The sequence below is a fragment of the Oryctolagus cuniculus genome, chromosome 17, assembly GCF_051225735.1.
Source record: "Oryctolagus cuniculus isolate XC-2025 breed Fujian yellow rabbit chromosome 17, ASM5122573v1, whole genome shotgun sequence".
Taxonomy (NCBI): domain Eukaryota; kingdom Metazoa; phylum Chordata; class Mammalia; order Lagomorpha; family Leporidae; genus Oryctolagus; species Oryctolagus cuniculus.
The window spans coordinates 53,836,316-53,858,418 of record NC_142883.1 but is presented as its reverse complement, the minus strand read 5'-3'; the positions used below and the strand labels follow the sequence as shown (position 1 = coordinate 53,858,418).

Genomic DNA, 22,103 nt, shown 5'->3' with positions numbered 1-22,103 from the left:
CTAACTGTGTCTCAGCAAGTGAGTGCTGGCCAACTTTAAACATGGGAGAATGGGGTTCCGTAGCTTTTCAGGGAAAACAATTCAAATGTTGTAATCATTATCCCCCCACCCCATCCCCAGTACAACCCCTTATGTCACCTGGAAAGTAGGCTTAGAGTAGTTGTATGCTTTTTCAGGTATCCAATTATTAACCCACCAGGGTTTCAAATAAAAGTTGTATTTCAGTAAACAGCTGGGGCTTTATTTTTAACACAGCGATACACTTAGTCCATAACCTACCTTCCCTCTGGTGTTGTTTGTTATGCCACAGTTAGTTTACCATGTAAAGATTTTTTTCATCCTGCCCAGGTCTTCATAGGTAGACCTCAAGTCGTTGCAGACGGGCGGGGCTGTTTCCTCCATGTTCAGGGGTCCTGGTGTGCAAACGCATCTTAGTGTCGCCTAAAGACGTATATTAGAAAAGCAACTAGATATTACTTCACAGCATGATAGTATTAATTACATACTCACTAAATTCCATTAAGGCAACTAATTATTATTTGTCTTATTTATGTGGCAAGAACAATATATGAGAGTGCTTCAAAAAGGTCATGGAAAGTAGGATTGAAAGATGGGTTTATTTGGGGGAAAGAAACTTTGAAACTCATGCACACAAGGAATTTTCAAAAAAAATTCATAGAAAATGTGTAGTATGGAAAAATTTGCATGGATTTTTAAAAATTTTGTGTCAAAATATGCTCATCTTTTACTTGTTTTTCATGGACTTTTTGAAGTACCCTGGCACACATTAAGAACTCTTAACTGATGGCCGGCGCCGCGGCTCACTAGGCTAATCCTCCGCCTAGCGGCGCCGGCACACCGGGTTCTAGTCCCGGTCGGGGCGCCGGATTCTGTCCCGGTTGCCCCTCTTCCAGGCCAGCCCTCTGCTGTGGCCAGGGAGTGCAGTGGAGGATGGCCCAGGTGCTTGGGCCCTGCACCCCATGGGAGACCAGGAAAAGCACCTGGCTCCTGGCTCCTGCCATCGGATCAGCGCGGTGCGCCGGCCGCAGCGCGCCAGCCGCGGCGGCCATTGGAGGGTGAACCAACGGCAAAGGAAGACCTTTCTCTCTGTCTCTCTCTCTCACTGTCCACTCTGCCTGTCAAAAAACAGACAAAAAATAAAAATAAAAATAAAAATTAAAAAAAAAAAAAAAAGAACTCTTAACTGCTTTTTTAGATTAATGATTTCTACTAGCTGTTAATTATAGAGTACTAGCATGCCACAATGATAATTGGCTTTGTTCTTCTAAATGCTTAGTCTGGCCATCTGTTGAAATCTCACAGATTTTTGGTTTTGTGGTAATCTCAGAATTACTTGATTTATTTATTTATTTATTTATTTGAAAGTCAGAGTTATACGGAGAGAGGAGAGGCAGAGAGAGAAGTCTTCCATCCGATGGTTCACTCCCCAGTTGGCCACAATGGCCGGAGCTGCGCCGATCCGAAGCCAGGAGCTTCTTCCAGGTCTCCCACACAGGTGCAGGGGCCCAAGGACTTAGGCCATCTTCTTACTGCTTTCCCAGGCCACACCAGAGAGCTGGATGGGAAGAGGAGCATATGGGAACTGGCGCCCATATGGGATGCCAGCACTGCAGGCCAGGGCATTAACCCACTGCACCACAGCGCCGGCCCCTCAGAATTACTTTCAAAATAATTGAATTAAGCATTGTGTTAAAACACTGGACAGTTACTTAATATAAAAATATTAGGTGTCTTGATGTATATATTTCAGAATTTCCAAGGATAAATTAACAATTCAGCTGAAATATAATAGCTTTCTTTAAAATCTTATTCTTTCAAATACTTGATCTATTTACGCTACACCCCAAACCAGGGATGGCATTCAGATCATCCACCCCAAGGGGGCGCTCATCAACCTCTGTATTTTCAGGGAGGCCATTTTTCTTTTAACAGAATGAGTAGGAGGTAGCATCTCTATTATGAAGGCTCTTTTTGATTCTCTTGTCCCCCACCTACCTCTCCTCTGTCATCCCAAGTCTTTTTTAATAATTCCAGGGCAGTTGTCTTCCAGATTTAAGATACGAGTAGCTACAATTTCACATATTTTTTGCACCGAAATAAACTAATCTTTCATTCCATTTTTTTCCACCCTGCAAACCTTTGAACCCAAGAACCTCACATTGTGAGTTTGTTTTGGTGGTCTCTTTATGAAAAAAGTATTGAGGCCGAGTTAAAGTCTGCACCACGTGTCACTGGTGAGGCTGAAAAGAGAATCTCCCGTTTGGCAGAGGGGATAGTTTACGCGAGAAGCAGCTGGGCGAGCATGGTAACTTGTGCTGGACACACAGCCGGGAAGGAGAGCCTGATCCAAACCCCAGAGTCAGCTGTGCAGGGGCTGAGTCCTCCAAGACTGGCCATGGCGGCCCCTTGGCACCTGGCGTGGCTTCAGCCTGAATTCTCTGTTAACTGGCACGTTGCTGTGAGCCCAGACAGATCCTGGGGCACCTCCTCACCCATCAGGAAGATTAAACAGTGCTCGCTGTGGTTTATTAGGTATGCTTTATGGCGCTGTTATTCTTGGAAAAAGTTGTGTCCGTAGATCACCAAGAGAATGACTTTTTAATCCTGTTTTTGAGGCATAATTAATGTTGGGCGCTTTGTTTCACGCGAATATTTGAATACTGCGTTTCTATAGTGTGCCAGGAACTGAGAGTTTATGGTACTTTTCATCATAAATTTATTCCTGTCTGTGTTCATGAAGTTTTCCAAGGAATCCTGGAAGTTGCCAGAAAGATAAGTCCTATGAAAATCCTTTTTTTTTTTTTTTTATTTTTAAAGATTAATTTATTTGAAAGGCAGAGTTACAGAGAGAAAGAAGGAGAGATGGGGAGAGGAGTTCCATCTGCTGGTTTACTCCCCACATGGCCACAGTGGCCACGGCTAGGCCAGGCTGAAGCCAGAGGCCAGGAGCATTCATCCGGGTCTCCCACGTGGGAGGCAGGGGCCTAGGGACTTCAGCCATCTTCCGCTGCTTTCCCAGGCACATTAGAAAGGAGCTGGCTCAGAAGTGGAGCAGCTGGGACTCGAACCAGTGCCCATATGAGATGCTGGCACTACAGGCGGTGGCTTAACCTGCCATGCCACAGCGTCGGCCCTTGGCAGTGTTCTTTGAGATGAGAATTATGATTGAGAAATTAGAGTTGAGAAAAGGTGTGTGCTATGAGAGGCTGTGTGCAAATGCAGGTAGTGCTAAAAATGTGCTTAGAGTCGGCTTTGCTGAAGCCGGCGGACTTTGTGTTGGCTTTTCAAAGGCAGTACCTTTTCTCCTTTAAAGAGAATAAAAATAATCTCTTTACCAGGGGGTTCAGTATCAAAAGATATTTTGGTTTCCTGGAAGAAGGACTAAAGAAATATTTTTTAAAAAATTTATTTATTTATTTGAAAGAGTTACACAAAGAGAGAAGGAGAAGCAGAGAGAGAGGTCTTCCATCTGCTGGTTCACTCCCCAGATGGCCACAACAGCTGGAGCTGCGCTGATCCGAAGCCAGGAGCCAGGAGCTTCTTCCAGGTCTCCCACGTGGGTGCAGGGGCCCAAGGACCTGGGCCATCCTCTGCTGCTTTCCCAGGCCATAGCAGAGAGCTGGATTGGAAGTGGAGCAGCTAGGACTTGAACCTGTGCCCATATGGGATGCTGGCACTGCAGGCAGTGGCTTTACCCACTATGCCACAGTACTGGCCCCTGGAAATATTTTTTTTTTAAAAGTCCATAAATAACTTTGCTCAACTCTTTTTTTTTTTTTTTTTTGGGTGGGGGTGGATGAAGAGGTAGGTAGATAGAGGACTGTGGTGTCCACTATATAACAAGCCTGCATGAGCGTAGGTGTGGAGGGGCTAACTGAACACATGCTTGAGGTGCCCCCTGGTGTTCCAGTGGAGGGGAAGTGGTTCCCAACACTGCGCCTGTCCATGACAAAATGTGCACCGGTGCCTGATAACATGACAACAATAAGACGATAGTGTTTCTGTCAGTAGGAATTGTCTTTTTTTCCCTTATTTTTTCAGTTTTAAGATTTAGCAATTTTTAAAATATTTTGCCACGTTCACTTGATGTGATATATGCAGGAATTTTCTCATGTACAGTATATTCCATGGTTCCTTCTAGTTTTGGGGTTTAAAATCTGCTTGCTTTTCCTCCTGATATTAGCTAGATAGCAGTTTTGTTATTTGGACATCCACCCCTGCAGATGATGTCCCCTGCTTGCCTGGAGACTTTTTTTTTTTTTAAAGATTTATTTTATTTATTTGAAAGAATTACAGAGAGAGGTAGAGACAGAGAGGGAGGTCTTCCATCCGCTGGTTCACTCCCCCAGATGTTCGCAACGCCCAGAGTTGTGCTGATTCAAAGCGAGGAGCTTCTTCCGGGTCTCCCACGTGGGTGCAGGGGCCCAAGGACTTGGGCCATCTTCTACTGCTTTCCCAGGCCATAGCAGAGAGCTGGATCAGAAGTGGAGCAGCCGGGTCTTGAACCGGCGCCCATATGGGATGGCAGCACTGCAGGCGGTGGCTTTACCTGCTACGCCACGGCGCCGGTCCCCAAAGGAATGTTCTTAAAGCCCAGCCCCTGTCACCGTCGTCAGCAGCACTGATGAACTGTGCCACCTTGGGCAGGTTGCTTACCTCTCATGCCTGCCTGGGCTCAGGTGTGAAACAGATGCTGGAAGTCCAGAGGGTTAGATTCTCTGCAGAGATGCTGCTTCAGGAATAGCTAAGTCCTCCGAGGCTTGGCTGCTGTCTGCTGTTTTACCATCCATGTGAAAAATGCCGGCTGCCGTTGAGAGCTCACGGACAGTCCTCCCTTCACGGAGTTCATCATCATGTGGCGTGTTTATGGCACAGTGCACAGATAACACTGAGATAGTGTCGCTCCCCCTCTTCGTGGAGGAACGACACAGGACCCTGCGCTGTTCTTTCGTCTGCTCGGCCCTCCCCGGGTTTGCTGCTGGTTCTTCCCGGGTTGGCTACCGTCCCTTCCACCTCCGTGGAAGGGCGGTTCCCCCTGGCCGCTTTCCCCACTTCCGCAGGGGAGCGGCACACCGCCGGCCGGCTTTCTCGGGGGCTGCACGGGTGTTCCTTCAGCTAGATGTTCCCCATAGATGTTCCCGGTGCATGCCGTCTCTCTCCTCCTTTATAGTCCTCCTCCGCCAGTCCTAACTCGGCTGCCCACACGCCGAGTACGCTGCTCTCCTCCAATCAGGAGCAAGTCCTACAGTTTATTAGTTGAACTGGAGGCAGCTGTGCGGAAGCTGTTTACTTCTCTCCCATCGCCATATTGTGGGACAGCAGATGCATAGAATAAGTCTTAATTCCAGTAACTTAGTCCAGTCCGGGCTGCTCCCCACAGGAGAGCAGATGCATAGAATAAGTCTTAATTCCAGTAACTTAGTCCAGTCTGGGCTGCTCCCCACAAGATAGTACTTGCCAAACGTGGCCAGCGCAGGCAGCAAGGCGGGGACTGCCAGGTCCCAGCTGCTCCACTTCCCATCCTGCACTCCTCTGATGAGCCTGGGAGAACAGCAGGTCATCCCGTATTTTGGCCCCTGTCACCCACATGGGATATGCGGCTCCTGGCTTTAGCCTTTCTCAGCGCCAGCTGTGCGGCCATTTGGGGAGAGAACCAGTGGATGGAGGATACGTCTCTGTCTCTCTCTCTCTCTGTCACTTTGCCTTTCAAATACATAAATCTTAAAGAAAAAGAAAAAAAAAAAAAGACTTGGCCTTGGTAGAGTCTGTTGACTTAAGTGTGTCAGGAAGTCTTCTGGCCCCTGAACCTCACACCGCGTCCTTACAGTTCTGTTACGGCCTGGAGAAGCAATTATCTGCACACACCCTCCTTCTCCAGAGTAGTGCACTCCCAAAAAGCAAGGCTCACCGAAAGGCTTCAGCCTTCTCCCAACCCAAGGGAGAATCCCGGAGCTGGAGAGGGGCCGGCGTGTCCTGTGGCTCTAGCAACTTCATCAGCTTCTGCTCACGTGGCCACCTACCCATGGGATGGGTCATCGCCTGCACAATCCTTTGACCCCTTGTTAAGAGCAACCCTGACGTGTGCTTGGCCGTCGGTCCCTTAACCTGTCCACCTTCCCTTACCTCTTATGTTCTCCTCTCTCAGTAGACTGAAATAGGATAGAAAACCAAGAGATGGAGTGTTTGTGATGGGATCATTTTTAGGTTTTTCCAGTTTTACAGGGATCCTTGGGGAATGTTTTTAATAAGTATTGCAGGTTGAGTTATCCACATGTGGAATGCTTAGGCCCAGAAGTGTTTGGGATTTGTTTTGGATTTGGAGATAGTTGCATATATATAATGAGACATCCTGGGATTGGGACCCAAGTCCAAACGTGAAATTCATTTATGTTTCATGTATATACCTTATATGCATAGCCTGAAAGTAATTGAATGGAATATTTTAAATAAGTTTTTGCATAAAACGGTTTCTATGGTAACGGAGTTTCCTACTTGGGTCATCACACTGGCATTCAAAAAGTTTAGGATTTGAACCATTTCAATGCTCGCCCTGTACCAGTTTTGTTTTTAACCAGATTCTAAGCAGTAGAAGGTTAAGTGAGCAGTGGCTGGGAGCGTCAGGCTGAGAAGCCCCAGATGGTTGGGTGGGCAAGGCCAGCTTAGTGTGGTGGGAAAAGCCCTGGCTCCAGTCCAGGCACGTGGGGGAGCTGGGCCCTTCCTCTGCTGGTGAGAAAGACGAGAGTGAGCCCGGGGTAATGCACACGGCCTCTCGCAGCATGGAGTGTCTGTGACTCTGTTCTGCAGTCCCTAATCCGTAAAACGCAATCACCAAGTTTGACCGCTCTCGAAACTGATGTTCCTTCGTTGTCACTTCATTCTTAACATGACTTTAAAATCTGTGACTAGTGTCTGCTGAATTTTAAAACTTACCCTTATTGTTATAAAAAGCATTTTTTACCCATACATATTCCTCTTAGTTTTTCTCCCATGACTCCTCTCTGTCTTCTTCATTCCCATCCTGTCCTGTTGTGTTCTCCCGTGCTCCCGCTGTTGGTGGTTGGCAACTGTCACACTAGCCTCTCCTAGGCCTGACGTGGGAATATGTAAATGCAAAGTTCTGACTGCAAAGGGATTGTACTATTCATACTCCTGTGGTTCTGCGACTTGTGTTAGTAATTAGTATGGGGTAGCGTCAAACAATACTGAGTGAATGTCGCTCCCCCTCTTCGTGGAGGAACGACACTAAACCCTGCCTAGGCTTCATATCCGAGTCACGGCACCATTATGTCGCTCCCCCTCTTCGTGGAGGAATGACACTAAACCCTGCCTAGGCTTCATATCCGAGTCACGGCACCATTATGTCGCTCCCCCTCTTCGTGGAGGAGCAACACTAAACCCTGCCTAGGCTTCATATCCGAGTCACGGCACCATTATGTCGCTCCCCCTCTTCGTGGAGGAGCGACACTAAACCCTGCCTAGGCTTCATATCCGAGTCACGGCACCATTATGTCGCTCCCCCTCTTCGTGGAGGAACGACACAGGCCCCTGCGCTGTTCTTTCGTCTGCTCGGCCCTCCCCGGGTTTGCTGCTGGTTCTTCCCGGGTTGGCTACTATCCCTTCCACCTCCGTGGAAGGGCAGTTCCCCCTGGCCACATTCCCCACTTCCGCAGGGGAGCGGCACACCGCCGGCCGGCTTTCTCGGGGGCTGCACAGGTGTTCCTTCAGCTAGATGTTCCCCTTAGATGTTCCTCTTAGATGTTCCTGGTGCATGCCGTCTCTCTCCTCCTTTATAGTCCTCCTCCGCCAATCCTAACTCGGCTGCCCACACGCTGAGTACGCTGCTCTCCAATCAGGAGCAAGTCCTACAGTTTATTGGCTGAACTGGAGGCAGCTGTGTAGAAGCTGTTTTCTTCTCTCCCAGCGCCATACTGTGGGAGAGCAGATGCATAGAATAAGTCTTAATTCCAGTAACTCAGTCTAGTCCAGATTGCTCCCCACAAGTGAACAGTAGGTTTTCCTCACACCCTGAGTCCTTACAGGCAATTCTTTGTGTGTCCATCCAGAAATTTTCTGAGTGCTCGCAAACATATGAAGATACTTCCAAAAGCTTCTAGAAAAATGGAATTGAAGATTATTTTGGTGCAAAAGAGTTTAAAATCTGTGCACAGTTTTTTTCATAATAAACATTTTTCATGAATTTTTTTTAAAGACCCCCTCATATATGCCCATCTTATTTTTAAAATTTATGTTATGTATTTGAGAAGATGGTAGAGACACTTAAAGACATACAGAGAGAGTTCCCATCAGACAGTTCACTTCCCCAAATGCCTGCACAGCTAAGCCTGGGCCAGGCTGAAGCCAGGAGCCAGGAATTCAATCCGGGTCTTCCATGTGGGTTGCAGGGAACGCAAGTACCTGAGCCAACACCTGCTGTGTGTTAGCAGGAGGCAAGAATCCGGAGCAGAGCCGGGACTCAAGCCCAGGTGCTCCAGCGTGGTGTGTGGGCATGCCAACCATCATGTTACCTGTAGGCTCCACGTGGCTCCACTCATTTCTTAACTTGGCATTAGCATAATGTTCACTGCTCAGCCACTTGTTGCTTCTGCTTTGTTTTTTCTTTTGGAGATTAATCCATACCAAGTAATCCCTGTGTTTTGGTAAATTCTCAGAAAAGTGAATTATCATCATCATCGTCAGTGCGTAAACAACTTTTTTTAGCCTGCAACACATTCCATTGTAGAGATGCAGAGTTGTTTCTTTTTTTTTTTTTTTTTTTTTTTGGACAGGCAGAGTGGACAGTGAGAGAGAGAGAGACAGAGAGAAAGGTCTTCCTTTTGCTGTTGGTTCACCCTCCAATGGCCGCTGTGGCCAACGCATTGCGCTGATCCGAAGCCAGGAGCCAGGTGCTTATCCTGGTCTCCTATGCGGGTGCAGGGCCCAAGCACTTGGGCCATCCTCCACTGCACTCCCGGGCCACAGCAGAGAGCTGGCCTGGAAGAGAAGCAACCAGGACAGAATCCGGCACCCCGACCGGGACTAGAACCCGGTGTGCCGGCGCCGCAAGGTGGAGGATTAGCCTATTGAGCCGCGGCGCTGTTCAGTTGTTTCTTATTGATGGACATTTAGGATGCTTCCAGCAGTAAGTGGAGATAAATAACACCGCAGTGAACATCCTCACTGCTAAGTCCCCGTACAGGTATGTGAATGTACCTGCAGGAGAAATGTCTGTTGAGAGGAATGTGCCTCTTACATTTTGTTAGACGTTTAGAAGGCAATCTGGCAGTGGGTGAGGCCTGTTTACCTTCTCCCCAGAAGGTGAGTGCCTTGTTCCTCATCCACTTCCAAGGGTGCCTTGTTACCCTTTCCCAGCCTGATAGGGCAAAGTGGCATCTTACATTTCTTTAACTAACATGAAACTGAATATCTTTTTTTTTTTTTTTTAAGATTTATTTACTTATTTGCAAGTCAGAGTTACACAGAGAGGGAAGGAGAGGCAAAGAGAGAGAGAGAGAGAGGTCTTCATCCACTGGTTCACTCCTCAATTGGCTGCAATGACTGTAGCTGGGCTGATCCGGAACCAGGAACCAGGAGCTTCTTCCAGGTCTCCCACGCAGGTGCAGGGGCCCAAGGACTTGGGCCATCTTCTACTGCTTTCCCAGGCCATAGCAGAGGGCTGGATCAGAAGTGGAGCAGCTGGGTCTCAAACCGGTGGCCACATGGTTATGCCAGTACTGCAGGTGGCAGCTTTACCCTCCACGCCACAGCTCTAGCCCCTGAATGTCTTTTCATTTAAGACATTAGTGTTTCTTTTTTCCATGCTTAGTTATGTCTTTTGCCCTTTTTTTTTTTCATTTGCCACTATTAATTGGTCACTTGTGATTTTATTTTGTAGCTATTTAAAATTTTATATAGTGACACCTTCTAGGTTTTCCTTCATGGCGCCTAGGGTTTCAATTTTGCTTGGAAAGATTATTCCTGCACTCAGATTGTTAAAACATTCTCCTGTGTCTTCTAATACTACAGCCACAATTTTATTTTTGAATATTTAAACCACAGAGCCATTTGCATATGTGTTTAATTGTGATATTGGATTCTAGTTCAGCAGATATTTGCTTGTGGAGCTGGTGACTGAAATCCCCCAAAATGCAAAGGTTGCCAGGGCAGGTGGAGCATGGTACATGTGACAAGGCTGGGTGGATAGATGAATAGATAGACAGATAGATATAGATATTATTTGTTTGAAAGGCAGTTAAAGAGAGGGACGGGGGAGAAAGAGAGAATTTTCATCTGCTGGTTCATTCCCTAAATGACTGCAATGGCCAGGGCTGGGCCACGCCAAAACCAGGAGTTGAACTCCACTGGGGTGCCAAATGTGGGTGCAGGGATCCACTTCTGCTGTTTTCCCAGGCACATTAGCCAGGAGCTGGATTAGAAGTGGAACAAGTGAGACTGAAACTAGTTCCCAGATGGAATACCAGCATGACAAGTGGCAGCCTAACCCACTGTATCACAATGCTGGCCCCAGCCTGGGTAATTCTTGTCACACCTTCTGTTATTTTTTAGATTTTGTCATAGCTTCTTTTATGTGGAGGAAAAACTTTCTGCTTTATTGACAGTTTACCATTAATTTTGGAAAACATTGAGGGGCCGGCACTGTGGCCTGGCGGGTTAATGCCCTGGCCTGAAGCGCCGGCATCCCATATGGGCGCTGGTTCAAGACCTGGCTGCTCCACTTCCAATCCAGCTCTCTGCTATGGCCTGGGAAAGCAGTAGAACATGGCCCAAGTCCTTGGACCCCTGCACCCGGAAGAAGCTCCTGGCTCCTGGCTTCAGATTGGTACAGCTTTGGCCGTTGTGGCCAATTGGGGAGTGAACCAGCGGATGGAAGACCTCTCTCTCTCTCTCTGCCTCTTTTCTCTTTGTGTAACTCTGACTTTCAAATAAATAAAAAAATCTTTAAAAAAAACATCGATATTCTTGATATTGCATTGGTAAAAAGGCTAATATTTGGCTGTTTTATTACTGTAGAGGAAGCCCTTAAGCTCCCTGTTTCTTAGTTACAATTGCTGCTTCACATCTCCAAGATAAGGTGTTTAGTGACTATCATTCCAGCAGGAAATAGAAAGGTAATGGTAGTAATCCGACTCAGGAAGGGATGGCATTCTGGAATGTGGAGAGAATTCATTTTTCATTTTTTAAATACCTAAAGCTGCTAACACTGCTCAGTTACATTGGTTTAGGGGGGATTATAATTTTTCCTTTTTATGTATTTGAAAGGCAGGGGAAGAGGGTAGAGAGAGAGAGAATCTTCCATCTGCTGTTTCACTACTCAAATGGCCACAGTAGCCAGGACTGGACCAGGCCAAAGCCAGGAGTTAGGAACTCCATCCCAGCCTCCCACATGGGTATCAGGGACCCAAGCACTTGAAACATCTTTCACAGCTTTCCCAGGCACATTAGCAGGAAGCTGGATTGGAAGTGGAGCAGCTGGGACTTGAACCAGGACTCACGATGTGCTAGCTCTGGCTTAACCCTCTGGGCCCACAACTCTGGCTCCAAGTTAGATTGTTCTTGTCTGTGTAAGATTAGCAACAAAAATACAGATTCCCTGGGCAGTGGGGATGCTACTACTTGATTCTGCCAGTTTCTCAGAAACTTTTTGAGACTAGATGCAATGTTTTATTTTCCTGTTTGACAAAGAAAAGTATTTCTTTGTCCAAAGCAGCAGTTTCACTCATGTCTTGTTGCTACTGGGTCTCGTTACTTGTGGTCAGGGCTGCTTTGACCCTCCAGCCTTTCAGCTGTAATAAACAAAGACAATTTAATAATAATAAAAAAAGATTAAAAACCAGATAAAACTGAGTAGGGCTGGCTTATTTCTGTGATTACTTTTTGTGTCCTGTATCAGATATGTCCGTTTCGTTGTTAGCTTTCTCCAAAACTCATGCACTTTGTGGCAGAAAATTTCTCCTTTGATATTTCCTTTTTTAAAACACACACACACACACACACACACACACACAATACAGCCTTGTAGAGCTTGTGTGGCTTCAAGAAAGCTAGTATATAAAATTTAAGGTTTAGCCCTGATTTTATTTTTTAACCTTCACTCATGAACTGTCTTGGAAAAGGTAGTAGAGATTATCTGGTGTTGCAGGTAAAGAAATTAGGGTGATAAGTGTTTCAAGCCAATAGACAAAAAAAAGTGGGGGGGGGGGGACCACAGTGCTACCCTTCAAACTCCCAGCCTAGGACGCTCACTAGAGTAAAACATTAAAATATGGTTATTTCTTTGTGGTTTTCCTTAAAGGTCACACAGTGCCTTTTAGTAATGACCTGATGGTAACACCTTCTACCAGATATATTCCAGGTATGTTACTTAGGTGTTACCATGGAAGAAAGAACATCCCTCTCCCCTTTCCAGAAACAAAATCTTAGGGGACTGACACTCGTCATTTAAGACCTAATGACTCAGGGCTGTTGCTGTGGCGCAGAGAGTTAACGCCCTAGCCTGAAGCGCCGGCATCCCATATGGGCACCGGTTTGAGACCCAGCTGCTCCACTTCCAATCCAGCTCTTTGCTATGGCCTGGGAAAGCAGAGGAAGATGGCCCAAGTCCTTGGGCCCCTGCACCCATGTGGGAGATCCGGAAGAAGCTCCTGGCTCCTGGCTTCGGATCAGCACAGCTCCGGCCATTGTGGTCAATTAGGAAGTGAACCATCGGATGGAAGACCTCTCTCTCTCTCTCCCTCTCCTCTCTCTGTGTAACTCTGACTTTCAAATAAATAAATACATCAAAAAAAAAAAAAAAAAAAAGAAGAAGAAGAAGAAGAACAAAAGACCTAATGACTCACTGAGCCAGGTTGCCCCATCAATAGAAAAGAAAGTCATTTAGGCGCTGGTCACTGGGAAGAAAACCCTGTGTACCTAGAGCATTTCTCAGTGAAAGAACGTGCACAGGAGCATAGACGGTTACACCTCTGCTTGCAGCGACAGCATCCCATATCGGTGCCGGTTCAAGTCCCAGCTGCTCCACTTCCCATCCAGCTCCCTGCTAATGCACCTGGGAAAAGCACTCTGCACCCACAGGGGAGACCCAGATGAAACTCCTGACTCCTGGCTTCGGATCAGCCCAGCTCCAGCCATTGCAGCTATTTTGGGGAGTGAACTAGCAGATGGAAGATTCTCTTTCTGTATCTCTGCCTTTCAAATAAATTAAATTAAAAAAAAAAAAAAGAGCTTGCACAGCAATCCAGGTCTATGTGTGTAAGTCCCTCTGTGGTAGTACTTATGTCAGGGTACTTTAGCTGCAGAACCAGTGAAGTTGAAGGTCCGAGCAGGGTATGCAGAAGGGTGGTTCAGGTCTCCTCTGGGTAGTGTAATTAGTCTGGAAAAAAAAAAAAAAAAAAAAAAGGCAAGAATTGCCCTTGGGAGTTCCTCCCAGGGGAAACGAGGTAACTCATCCACCATTGGACCTTAACGTGACGTCTACAGAACTCAGCTGGAAGGCGATCGAAGACAGAACCTGCTGGACGACCTCGTAACTCGGGAGAGACTGCTCCTGGCGTCCTTTAAGAATGAGGGCGCAGAGCCAGATCTGATCAGGTATGGTGTTTTCCTTTACAAGGGACCGCTTGGCGGGTACTACAGCCGTTTCCTGAAGGCCTTAAGTTCCTTAGTGAAATACACCCCATTTATTTATAGCATGTGATAATAATTTTCTATTCCATTAGATATAGTTCAGAATTTGTAAGCCGAGTCTGTGTAGCCGAATCCCATCTCGAAGGGAGGGATGAAGTCAGAAAAATTCTCCTGCATTCTTTGGTTGAGTTTTTTGCTTTGTTTGCTATCCTGAAGTCATTATTTGGAAAAAAAAAATGAGTATGTGTGTATTTTTTTTTAATTGGCGTATTGTAAAAATGTGTCCTGAGAAGACTGTAGCAGAGGTGGAGGAGCAAGGCAGCTGGATTCTTCTCCCTGGCCTTGGCCAGCGGGTGATTCTCCTGAGAGCCAGCAGCTGCTCTGAACTCGGCTCTGTTGGAGGACCCAGCTTTTCCAAGGCTGAAGTGGATAAACCATAAATTGTGACATCTTTAGAACTGGCCTCCCCTTATCCTCACTGTGGGAACCAGGACAGAAAGCAAGGAGCTCGGGGTGGAAGCCAGCCTCTCCCGGTCTCCTCCACCAGGGCTGCTGCGTTCACGGGGGAGGGGCAGCATCTTCCCTCCAAGTTCCTAGTTAGGGACAGTGTGGCTTCCCCAGGGCAGCCATGCTCGCGCTCAGCCACGCACCACCAGGTTCCGCTTCAGATAGTTAAATCAGAGTGGGGCTGGGAGAGCCTGGTGGGAGGGTCCCAGGTGGCTGAAGTTCGGCCACGATTGCAAACCACGCCCTAGCGCGAGCCCACGAGGAGGCGGAAGCCGCTTTTTTCCCTCCGTGTTGGTTCCAGCAGTGGTTGGGGTTTTCAGAACACGATTACTAAACCCAGGGGGCTAGACGCAGTGCCGTCGGAGAGTGGCGGTGCTCTGTTGGCAGTGCCCTGGGCAGAGTTTTTAGGTGCCGACGGGCACCTGTGGTGGTGGCCTGGTTACCGCCGTTCCCCATAGATGGGCGGCAGCCTTTGGTGTCCTGGCTCCGGGGATGAAGTAAGTGGCCGAGGACGGTGATCTGAGTTGGTGAAATGGAACAGGCAAGCAAAGGAATCGAGGGTGAATAGAAAGTCCCATCTTTACAGAAAGACCTTGCCATTGAAGGAAGGGGTCTTTTTCAGTCTGTATGCTACTAAGGATTTAGTTAGGAGGGGCTTCACCGCGGAGGGGTGGTTGGGGCCAAGGAGAGAGGTGGTGGTCAGAAGCAGGGAAGCATTTAAATAGTTCTGGGCAGTGGGGGAGCTCACGGCTCAAGCCCTTCCTTAGGCGTGCTGAGAAGTGGCTGGGCACCAGGCTGTTTGTTCTTCCCTGTGTCATATCATGATGCTGGATGTGCCAGCCTAGGAGTTAGGTCTTCTTCGTGGCTTCGTTGTGTTTTGTCCCCTCTACTTTTTTTTTTTTTTTTTTTAAACTTTTTACAAGCTGCAGAGAGAACGGTCTTCCATCTATTGGTTGACTCCCTAAGTGCTTGCAACAGCTATGGCTGGGCCAGGCTGAAGCCAGGGGCCTGGAACTCCATTCAGGTCTCCCACACAAGTGGCAGGGGCCCAAATCCTTGAGCCATCCTCCCCTGCCTCCCAGTCTGCGTTAGCAGAGTTGCCAGGACTCGAGCCAGGTGCTGCGATACGGGATATGGACGCTCCAAGCAGGGGCTTAACTGCTATTCCACAATGCCTGCCCCTTACTCGTCTCTTTTTTTTTTTTTTTTTAATCACCCCTGTTCTCTCTTGTGATACTTTCTATATGCAGGCACTTCAAAAATTCATGGAGGGGCTGGTGCTGTGGTGCTGTGGGTAAGGCTGTCACCTGCAGTGCCGGCATCCTATATGGGAGCTGGTTCGAGTCCTGGCTGCTCCACTTCTGATTCAGCTCCCTGCTGCAGCCTGGGAAAGCAGTAGGCCTGAGTGCTTGGGTCCCTGTCTCTGCATGGGAGACCTGGAAGAGGCTCCTGGCTTCAGATTGGCCCAGCTCCAGCTGTTGCAGCCATTTAGGAAGTGAACCAGCAGATGGAAGATCTTGATCTGCCTCTGCCTCTCTATAACTCTTTCAAATCTTTTAAAAAATTCATGGAAAATGGAATCAAAAGATCAGTTTATTCTGATGCAAAAAAATTTGAAGTCTGTGCTTTTTTTCCCCCCTAATGGCCATTTTCTGTGAGGTTTTTGCAGACCCCTTGTATGCATGGATCTCAAGAATTTTCTGAATATGTGTCCCATATTAACCAATCTTTTAATTCCTTTTTCCATGGACTTTCCGAAGTACCCTCGTGTCCCTGCTATTCCAAGCACCACCTGCAGCTGAGCAGGGCCGGCACACCCGAGAGCCTGTTCGACTCTGGGAATCAGCACCTGCGTTTTGAGGCGCTCCTTAGGTGGGGTGAATGCGCGTTACAATCTGAGAAGTAGTGCTTTGTAGCGTTGGTTCCTGTGGTACTTTGCATCAGAGTCCCCTACGAGGCTTACTGGGGGGAAAAGGAAAGAAAATACAAGTATCAGGGCCATACACTTGGAATATCTGATCTGTAGTCTGGAGTGAGGCCTGGGCTGCAGCCAGGCTGGGGCACACTCCCCGGGTGACTCTCGTCCACTGGCACTGGCTGTGACACTAACAGCCGATGCCTGTGTGTGTGTGTGCCGTGTGCTGGGCGTCACGCTCAGCTCACCTGTGCGTTTGCTCAGGGGTTCTTGATAACAGCCCATCTTACATATGCAGCACCTGGTTGTCTGCCTGCCTGCCTGTGCTCCTGTCCCAGCTGTTCTGCCTCCTCTCTCCTGGTGCCCCACTTGCTGTCTTTTTGTCTTCTTAGAAAACAGTCTCATTCTAGCTGTGGAACCAATGGCTGGCTGTGACTTGTCTTCTGGAGGTATTTTAGCTGAAGCCACCTCGAGCCCTAGGATTGGAACCAAAGTAATTGAATCAGCAGGAACACTGGGGGTGGGTGGGCTGGCGGATTAGCAGCATAGGTGGTTTTTGGGTGGCGGCCCCCTGAGGGCCTCTGAAGTCCTGACGCTAAGGCTGCCTCCTATTAGGCTGACGGACACGGTGGACCTAAAGCTGCTACTTCAGGTGAATGTGTAGGGTGCTGTGGGACAAAAAGAAAAGAAACTGATTTCAGGGTAAAGGGAGACCTGAGGATTGAAAAACTAAGGGGATGGCCATTCTTCACTGACCTGCTGTCAAGATGGATATGAGGGCAGCAAATAGGTGTATTGTATCGGATGCATCCAGGAATAGAAGTCTAGAACAATGCAGAGTGGCTCCCAGAAGAATTCTGTTCTAGGATGATGTGAGTGCGGTTTCCTAAGGAATGACGTGAAGAAGGGACAGACGGGCATGACGGCCAGGCATGGCCCATTCCATTCTTGGCCAGGAGCGTGGCCGAGAGGAAGGAACCAGTGTGGCCTTTAGATTCTGGTCGCCATGAAGAAAGATCATTGCAGGTGCAAAGAGGAATGAGAACGGTGAAGTGGTAATTCTGCTCTCGTGACCTTCTGTTGGAGCATCCTTGTTGGGCTAGGGTTGCTTTAGACCCATTGTATGCAGCCTAACAGGAATGCCTCTTACATCTACCTGGCCCCCAGGTACAAGTCCTGTGGGCATTCCAGGGGAGTCTAACCACAGAAGTACATTGTAGATAAAACCGATAGGATGTGGAAGTCCCTGGGAAATCTCCAGGGCTCTGTAAGGTTGCACTGACCTGGGTAGTCCTTGGGGGAGAGTCCGAAGTGTGCACATGAGGGAAGGAGGGAGGGAGTGCTGAAGCTAGAGTACAAGGTTTGAGAGTTGAGGTTGAAGTCACTAGTCTTTGTCAAGAGAGTTGATTTTTGTCTTCTTCACCACCGGTCTCCATCTAGAGGTGCTCCCTGCACCCCCAGTTCCTCTTCCCTGGTAATTGGTGAGCCCTGCCTCTGAGTGTCAAATGACGGTGTAGACAGGGCCAGATCCAGTTCACCGTTCTGTGGGCTCCTCCTTGCATCCTGAGTGCCAGCAGAAGTGCATTTCTTGGAGAAATTTCGTTTCCCTCTGTGCAAGTTGGTTTCTCTGGTACCTCCGATAACTCAAAGATTTCCTTAGTCCTCCCCACTTAGGTGTGGGTTCTGGTCTCCTCCAGCATTTTGGTTGGCTTCTGATTTTTTTTTTTTTGTAAGATTTATTTATTGAGAGGCAGAGTTACAGAGGGAGAGACAAAGATCTTCATCCACTGGTTCACTCTCCAGATGGCCATCATGGCCAGAGCTGTGCCAATCCAGAGCCAGGAGCTTCTTGTGGGTCTCCCACACGGGTACAGGCGCCCAAGGACTTGGTCCATCTTCCACTGCTTTCCCAAGCTGTGGGCAGAGAGCTGGATTAGAAGAGGAGCATCCAGAACTCAAACTGGTGCCCCTTTGGGATGCTTGTGCCTCAGGTGGATGCTTGTCCCATTACACCTTGGCGCCAGCCCTGGCCTCTCTGATTCTTGATACCGGGGAGGTCACTTGGGTTGCTTTGTCACTTTGGGGTGGGAGCTGCAGAAAGACGTTGGCCAGCAAAGCTTGTGAGAACTTTACAGCGTCACAGAGCTGCACTCTCGGGCACATTTTTGTCATTGATGCCAGACTAAACCACAGTACACACAGAGAGCTGGGGTTCACCTGCTCATCGGTCACCTCCCAGCCCACGGCAGCTGACAGCAAGACCCCGCGATTGATCCTTGGAACCTGGCCATCCTCTCTCTTCCTCTGTTTTCTGGTGACTTTGTATAGCCTCCTTTCCTGGCTCCCTTCCCTATCCCTCACTCCCTGGAGTCCTGCTTCTGCCTCTCCTCCACCTCTTGCCAGCGCCTCATATGTGGCCTTATTAAGGCGAGGAGAGTATTGTCACACGTCAGTTCGGATTAGCGTTTCCTTTAAACAGACATGGCTGTCATGTGATGGAATCTTAGTTTTTTTCACCTTACGGATTACTGGTCATTATTCTTAAGCAGTAAGCCTTGGTCTAAATAAGCAATGGTTGACTAATTTAGGGTATTTGGAAACTTGTTAAAGAAGTCTCTGTGCAACAGTGTCTCCGAGAAGAAGATAAGCCCCCGACTTAGAAAGCAGTGACACAGCTCTGATTTAAAAACCCCACTGCCCTTTATATCGGAGAGCATTGCTGAGCCTCACAATTAGTTAAATCGTGGTCTGGAAATGGGGGGAGGGGAGAAATCGTTGCATACTCCACTGCTCTGTGACCATTCCGAAGATTATGTGATTAGCTCGGCGGTAGTGGGTGGCTAATTGGCTAAGCTTTAATCTTCACACCACCAACTATGTAGAGGATTACAGGGAATAGGAAGTTATTTAGAGTTGGAGATGGTAGTTAGCTATCAGGAGGGGTATGTTAACAAGCAGGCCAATTGCTAGAGTCGAAAGGAGATGATAATGAAATGTTCAAGTTTTCTTAGCGGGCTGATTTTTAATTTTAGACTCGAGGTTTTCAAAAAGTTCATGGAAAATGAGAAATATGCATGGATTTCAAAAATTTTTTTGCATCAAAATACTTGTCTATGGACTTTTTCAAAATAAACTCGAAGTTTTTCCTTGAGCTACTGGGGAAGAAAAAAAACAGTAATTCCAATGTATGTTTCATATCCTTGTATTTATTGGTAGTCAAGATAGGCAAAAGAAAATAAGTCTTAGAGTAACACCCACCCCTTGCATTTTAAACTCTTAAAACTTGTTTTATAAGGCAGATTATTTGTACCCAATAACGCTTAGATTTCCAACAGACTCACTTATCTATACTTCACATTGTTTAAGATTAATACACGACTAGTCTGCTTTTCTAGAAGTAGGAATTGCTAAGGAATAGCAGCAGCAGCCAGGTCATGTGAGACAGTGAGTGAGCCCCAGATATTTATCCCTTTTACAGGTGTGCCGGAAATCCAAGCACAGTGGCTTCCTAGGTTTTCTGACATATGGATGTGCTGGGGTCAGTGAAGCTTCGCTGTGCCCTCTGTTTTAGGTGAGCCCAAGCACAATTGAACCGAGGAGTTCAAGTACACTCAGATATTAAAAATCCTCTGGTAATTTAATGAGAAAGCGGTAAGGAAGCAAAAATGTGGCACAGCAGAGCTGCTTTGACTAAGTAGGTGCCTGAGTGCCTACTGTGTACCATGCGTTGGTGTTGAATGCTATGGCAAAGACCTGAAACGGCAAGAAGCACCCACCTTTTGCACTTGGGCTGCTGTGTGTAACTGTGGTTGTGAAATAAAGAATCCTACAAATAAGCACAACAAATTCATATAGAAGGTATGTTGTGTGTTTAGACATTACCAATGGGAAACTGATTTTAGCTGGGGAGGCCATGCTGTTTAATACTTAATCATTTTCTTTTGTGAGTATATATATATATACACATTACATATAAAATAAATATATATTTATATATAATATATAAATATATATATACATTATATAAAAATATATAAAACTGTTAGTCTAGATTTTAAATACCTTGAAGACAAGGACCAAAGCCTAGCACAATGCTTAATTATTAGCTCAACAAATGAACAAGTTTGTCTTTTTTTTCTGTGTGTTCCATCACAAGCAGGCATAGAATTGGGGACATAGGCAAATTTTAAATTTGAGAGAGAAGCACACTTGAGAGGGTGGCGGGGAAGGAGAGTGCCCCACCCCCAGTCCACTGGTTAACCCTTGAGATGCCTACAGCAGCTGGGAGGCTGGGAACTCGTCCAGGTCTCCCATGTGGGTGGCAGGAACCCAACTGCTTGAGCCATCACTGCTGCCTCCCAGGGTGTGCATTCGCAGGAAGCTGGAGCCAGACGCTCTGATATGGGATGCAGGTGTCTTAACTGCCAGGCCAAACACTGGTTCCAGTGAGCAAATTCGTAGCTCAGCAGATTTTGTTGATTGGAAGGCTGACAAGTCAGGATGTGTTAGATGGTGTTCTGGTGAGAAAACAAGGCTGGGGAGATTGGGCATTTCACACTTTTTTTTTTTCATCTAGGGTCTGGCAGTTGTTTGGGACAGCTTCCTTTGAATGGTGACTTAGGCTGTTCCCATTTTAGGGATGACCCAAGGCCCCCACGTTTGCTCTGACCAGAGAAGTGAGAGGGTGTGGAGAACTCGCACCCTTCTTATGCACTTAGACCTGCAGGCCTCATCTTGTGGCTGCACAGTCCCATGCAGAAGAGGCTGGAACAGGACTGGGAGGAGCAGACGGCTTTGACTCTGCCTCCCTGACCACTTTGGGTGGCTTGATGGAAAGATCGAGAACTTGGCACCCGGTCTTGCTGCTGTCCTAGCACAGATTGGAACCAGGAGTTTAGCAGGCACGTGAGGTGGGCTGTGAGAGGCAGGCAACTGTGGTAGGATTCGTTCACCGTTTGCGATGCCCATGTTGGAAGAGTCCGGGCATACAGAAGAAACATAAGCAAAATCCCAAGACAGCGAAGCTGGTGCAGATGGGTACGTAGTGTGTCATGAAGGCTGGGAGGGGAGGCTTTGTCTGCAGGGGTTGGAGGAACAGGACACAGTACGAGGGCCTTCAGAAAGTTCACAGAGTGATCGAATTAAAGGGTGAGTTTATTTGGGTGCAAAACAAACAAACAAAAAAACTCTCTAGAAATCCGCGCATAGTGTTTCTACAGCACCATTTCCACAGCCTCAACCTGGCGCTCCAGTGTGGGGTGCCGGTGTTGCCAGTGGTGGCTTAACCCACTGCACCACAATGCCAGCCCCTCCACATGCTGCTTGAAGACCCCTCAGAAAGCGTCTGAAACACGACGGTGCTGGGTTTCCGCCACCTGAGCCGACGTGTGCTAAGTGGGTGCCTGTGGTTCGCTGCCCTCGGCCCCCTACACCAGACGGTCCTCCTCCAGACGGGTTCGGTAGGGAGGACCGTCCCCTGTAGCCAGTTCCAAGTTAGGGAAGTGAGAGGGTAGGCTCGTACAGCGGCTCCCTGACGCCGTCGAGGATCCAGGACCTTGCCGTCTCTTCCTTTTTGGCCTTCCTCAGCGTGCTGACTTTGTCTTCAGACTGAGGCCCTGTGACTGCAGGAGAGCTAGCCGCTGCAGCTCCCAACCACACTCCAAACGTGGCGGGGAGGAAGGAGAGTGGGCTTGGCATTAAAGATAGGTTCGGATAACTGGTAGCTTTTTGCATCTCCTTCCGGGGTTCTCTTAAGACCAGCAGTGTGGCCGGCGCTGCGGCTCACTAGGCTAATCCTCTGCCTTGTGGCGCCGGCACGCTGGTTCTAGTCCCGGTCGGGGCGCCGGATTCTGTCCCGGTTGCCCCTCTTCCAGGCCAGCTCTCTGCTGTGGCCCGGGAGTGCAGTGGAGGATGGCCCAAGTGCTTGGGCCCTGCACCCCATGGGAGACCAGGAAAAGCACCTGGCTCCTGCTATCGGGTCAGCGCCATGCGCTGGCTGCAGCGCGCCAGCCGCGGTGGC

The 22,103-nt window shown here is 48.0% G+C and overlaps 1 protein-coding gene and 1 long non-coding RNA gene across 18 annotated transcripts in view; one reads left to right on the top strand and one right to left on the bottom strand.

Moving 5' to 3' along the window:
- STX8 (syntaxin 8) overlaps positions 1 to 22,103 on the top strand; it is a 304,958-nt gene that overhangs the window by 20,428 nt on the left and 262,427 nt on the right. For 9 of the 17 annotated variants that reach the window (XM_070061378.2, XM_089318372.1, XM_089318363.1 and 6 more), the window contains exon 4: positions 13,516 to 13,626. In XM_070061378.2, the coding sequence (XP_069917479.2) occupies positions 13,516 to 13,626 (111 nt within the window). Of the gene's footprint in view, positions 1 to 13,515; positions 13,627 to 13,923; positions 14,730 to 16,399; positions 16,578 to 19,562; positions 19,656 to 22,103 lie in introns of those variants that run through there. The other 8 variants (XM_089318360.1, XM_089318364.1, XM_089318365.1 and 5 more) reach the window with 8 other exon arrangements.
- On the bottom strand, positions 7,760 to 8,760 carry LOC149121240 (uncharacterized). Its single transcript, XR_016224285.1, has 2 exons — positions 8,059 to 8,760; positions 7,760 to 7,949 (listed from the first exon to the last, which is right to left on the bottom strand). It is a non-coding gene; the product is annotated as an uncharacterized LOC149121240 (long non-coding RNA).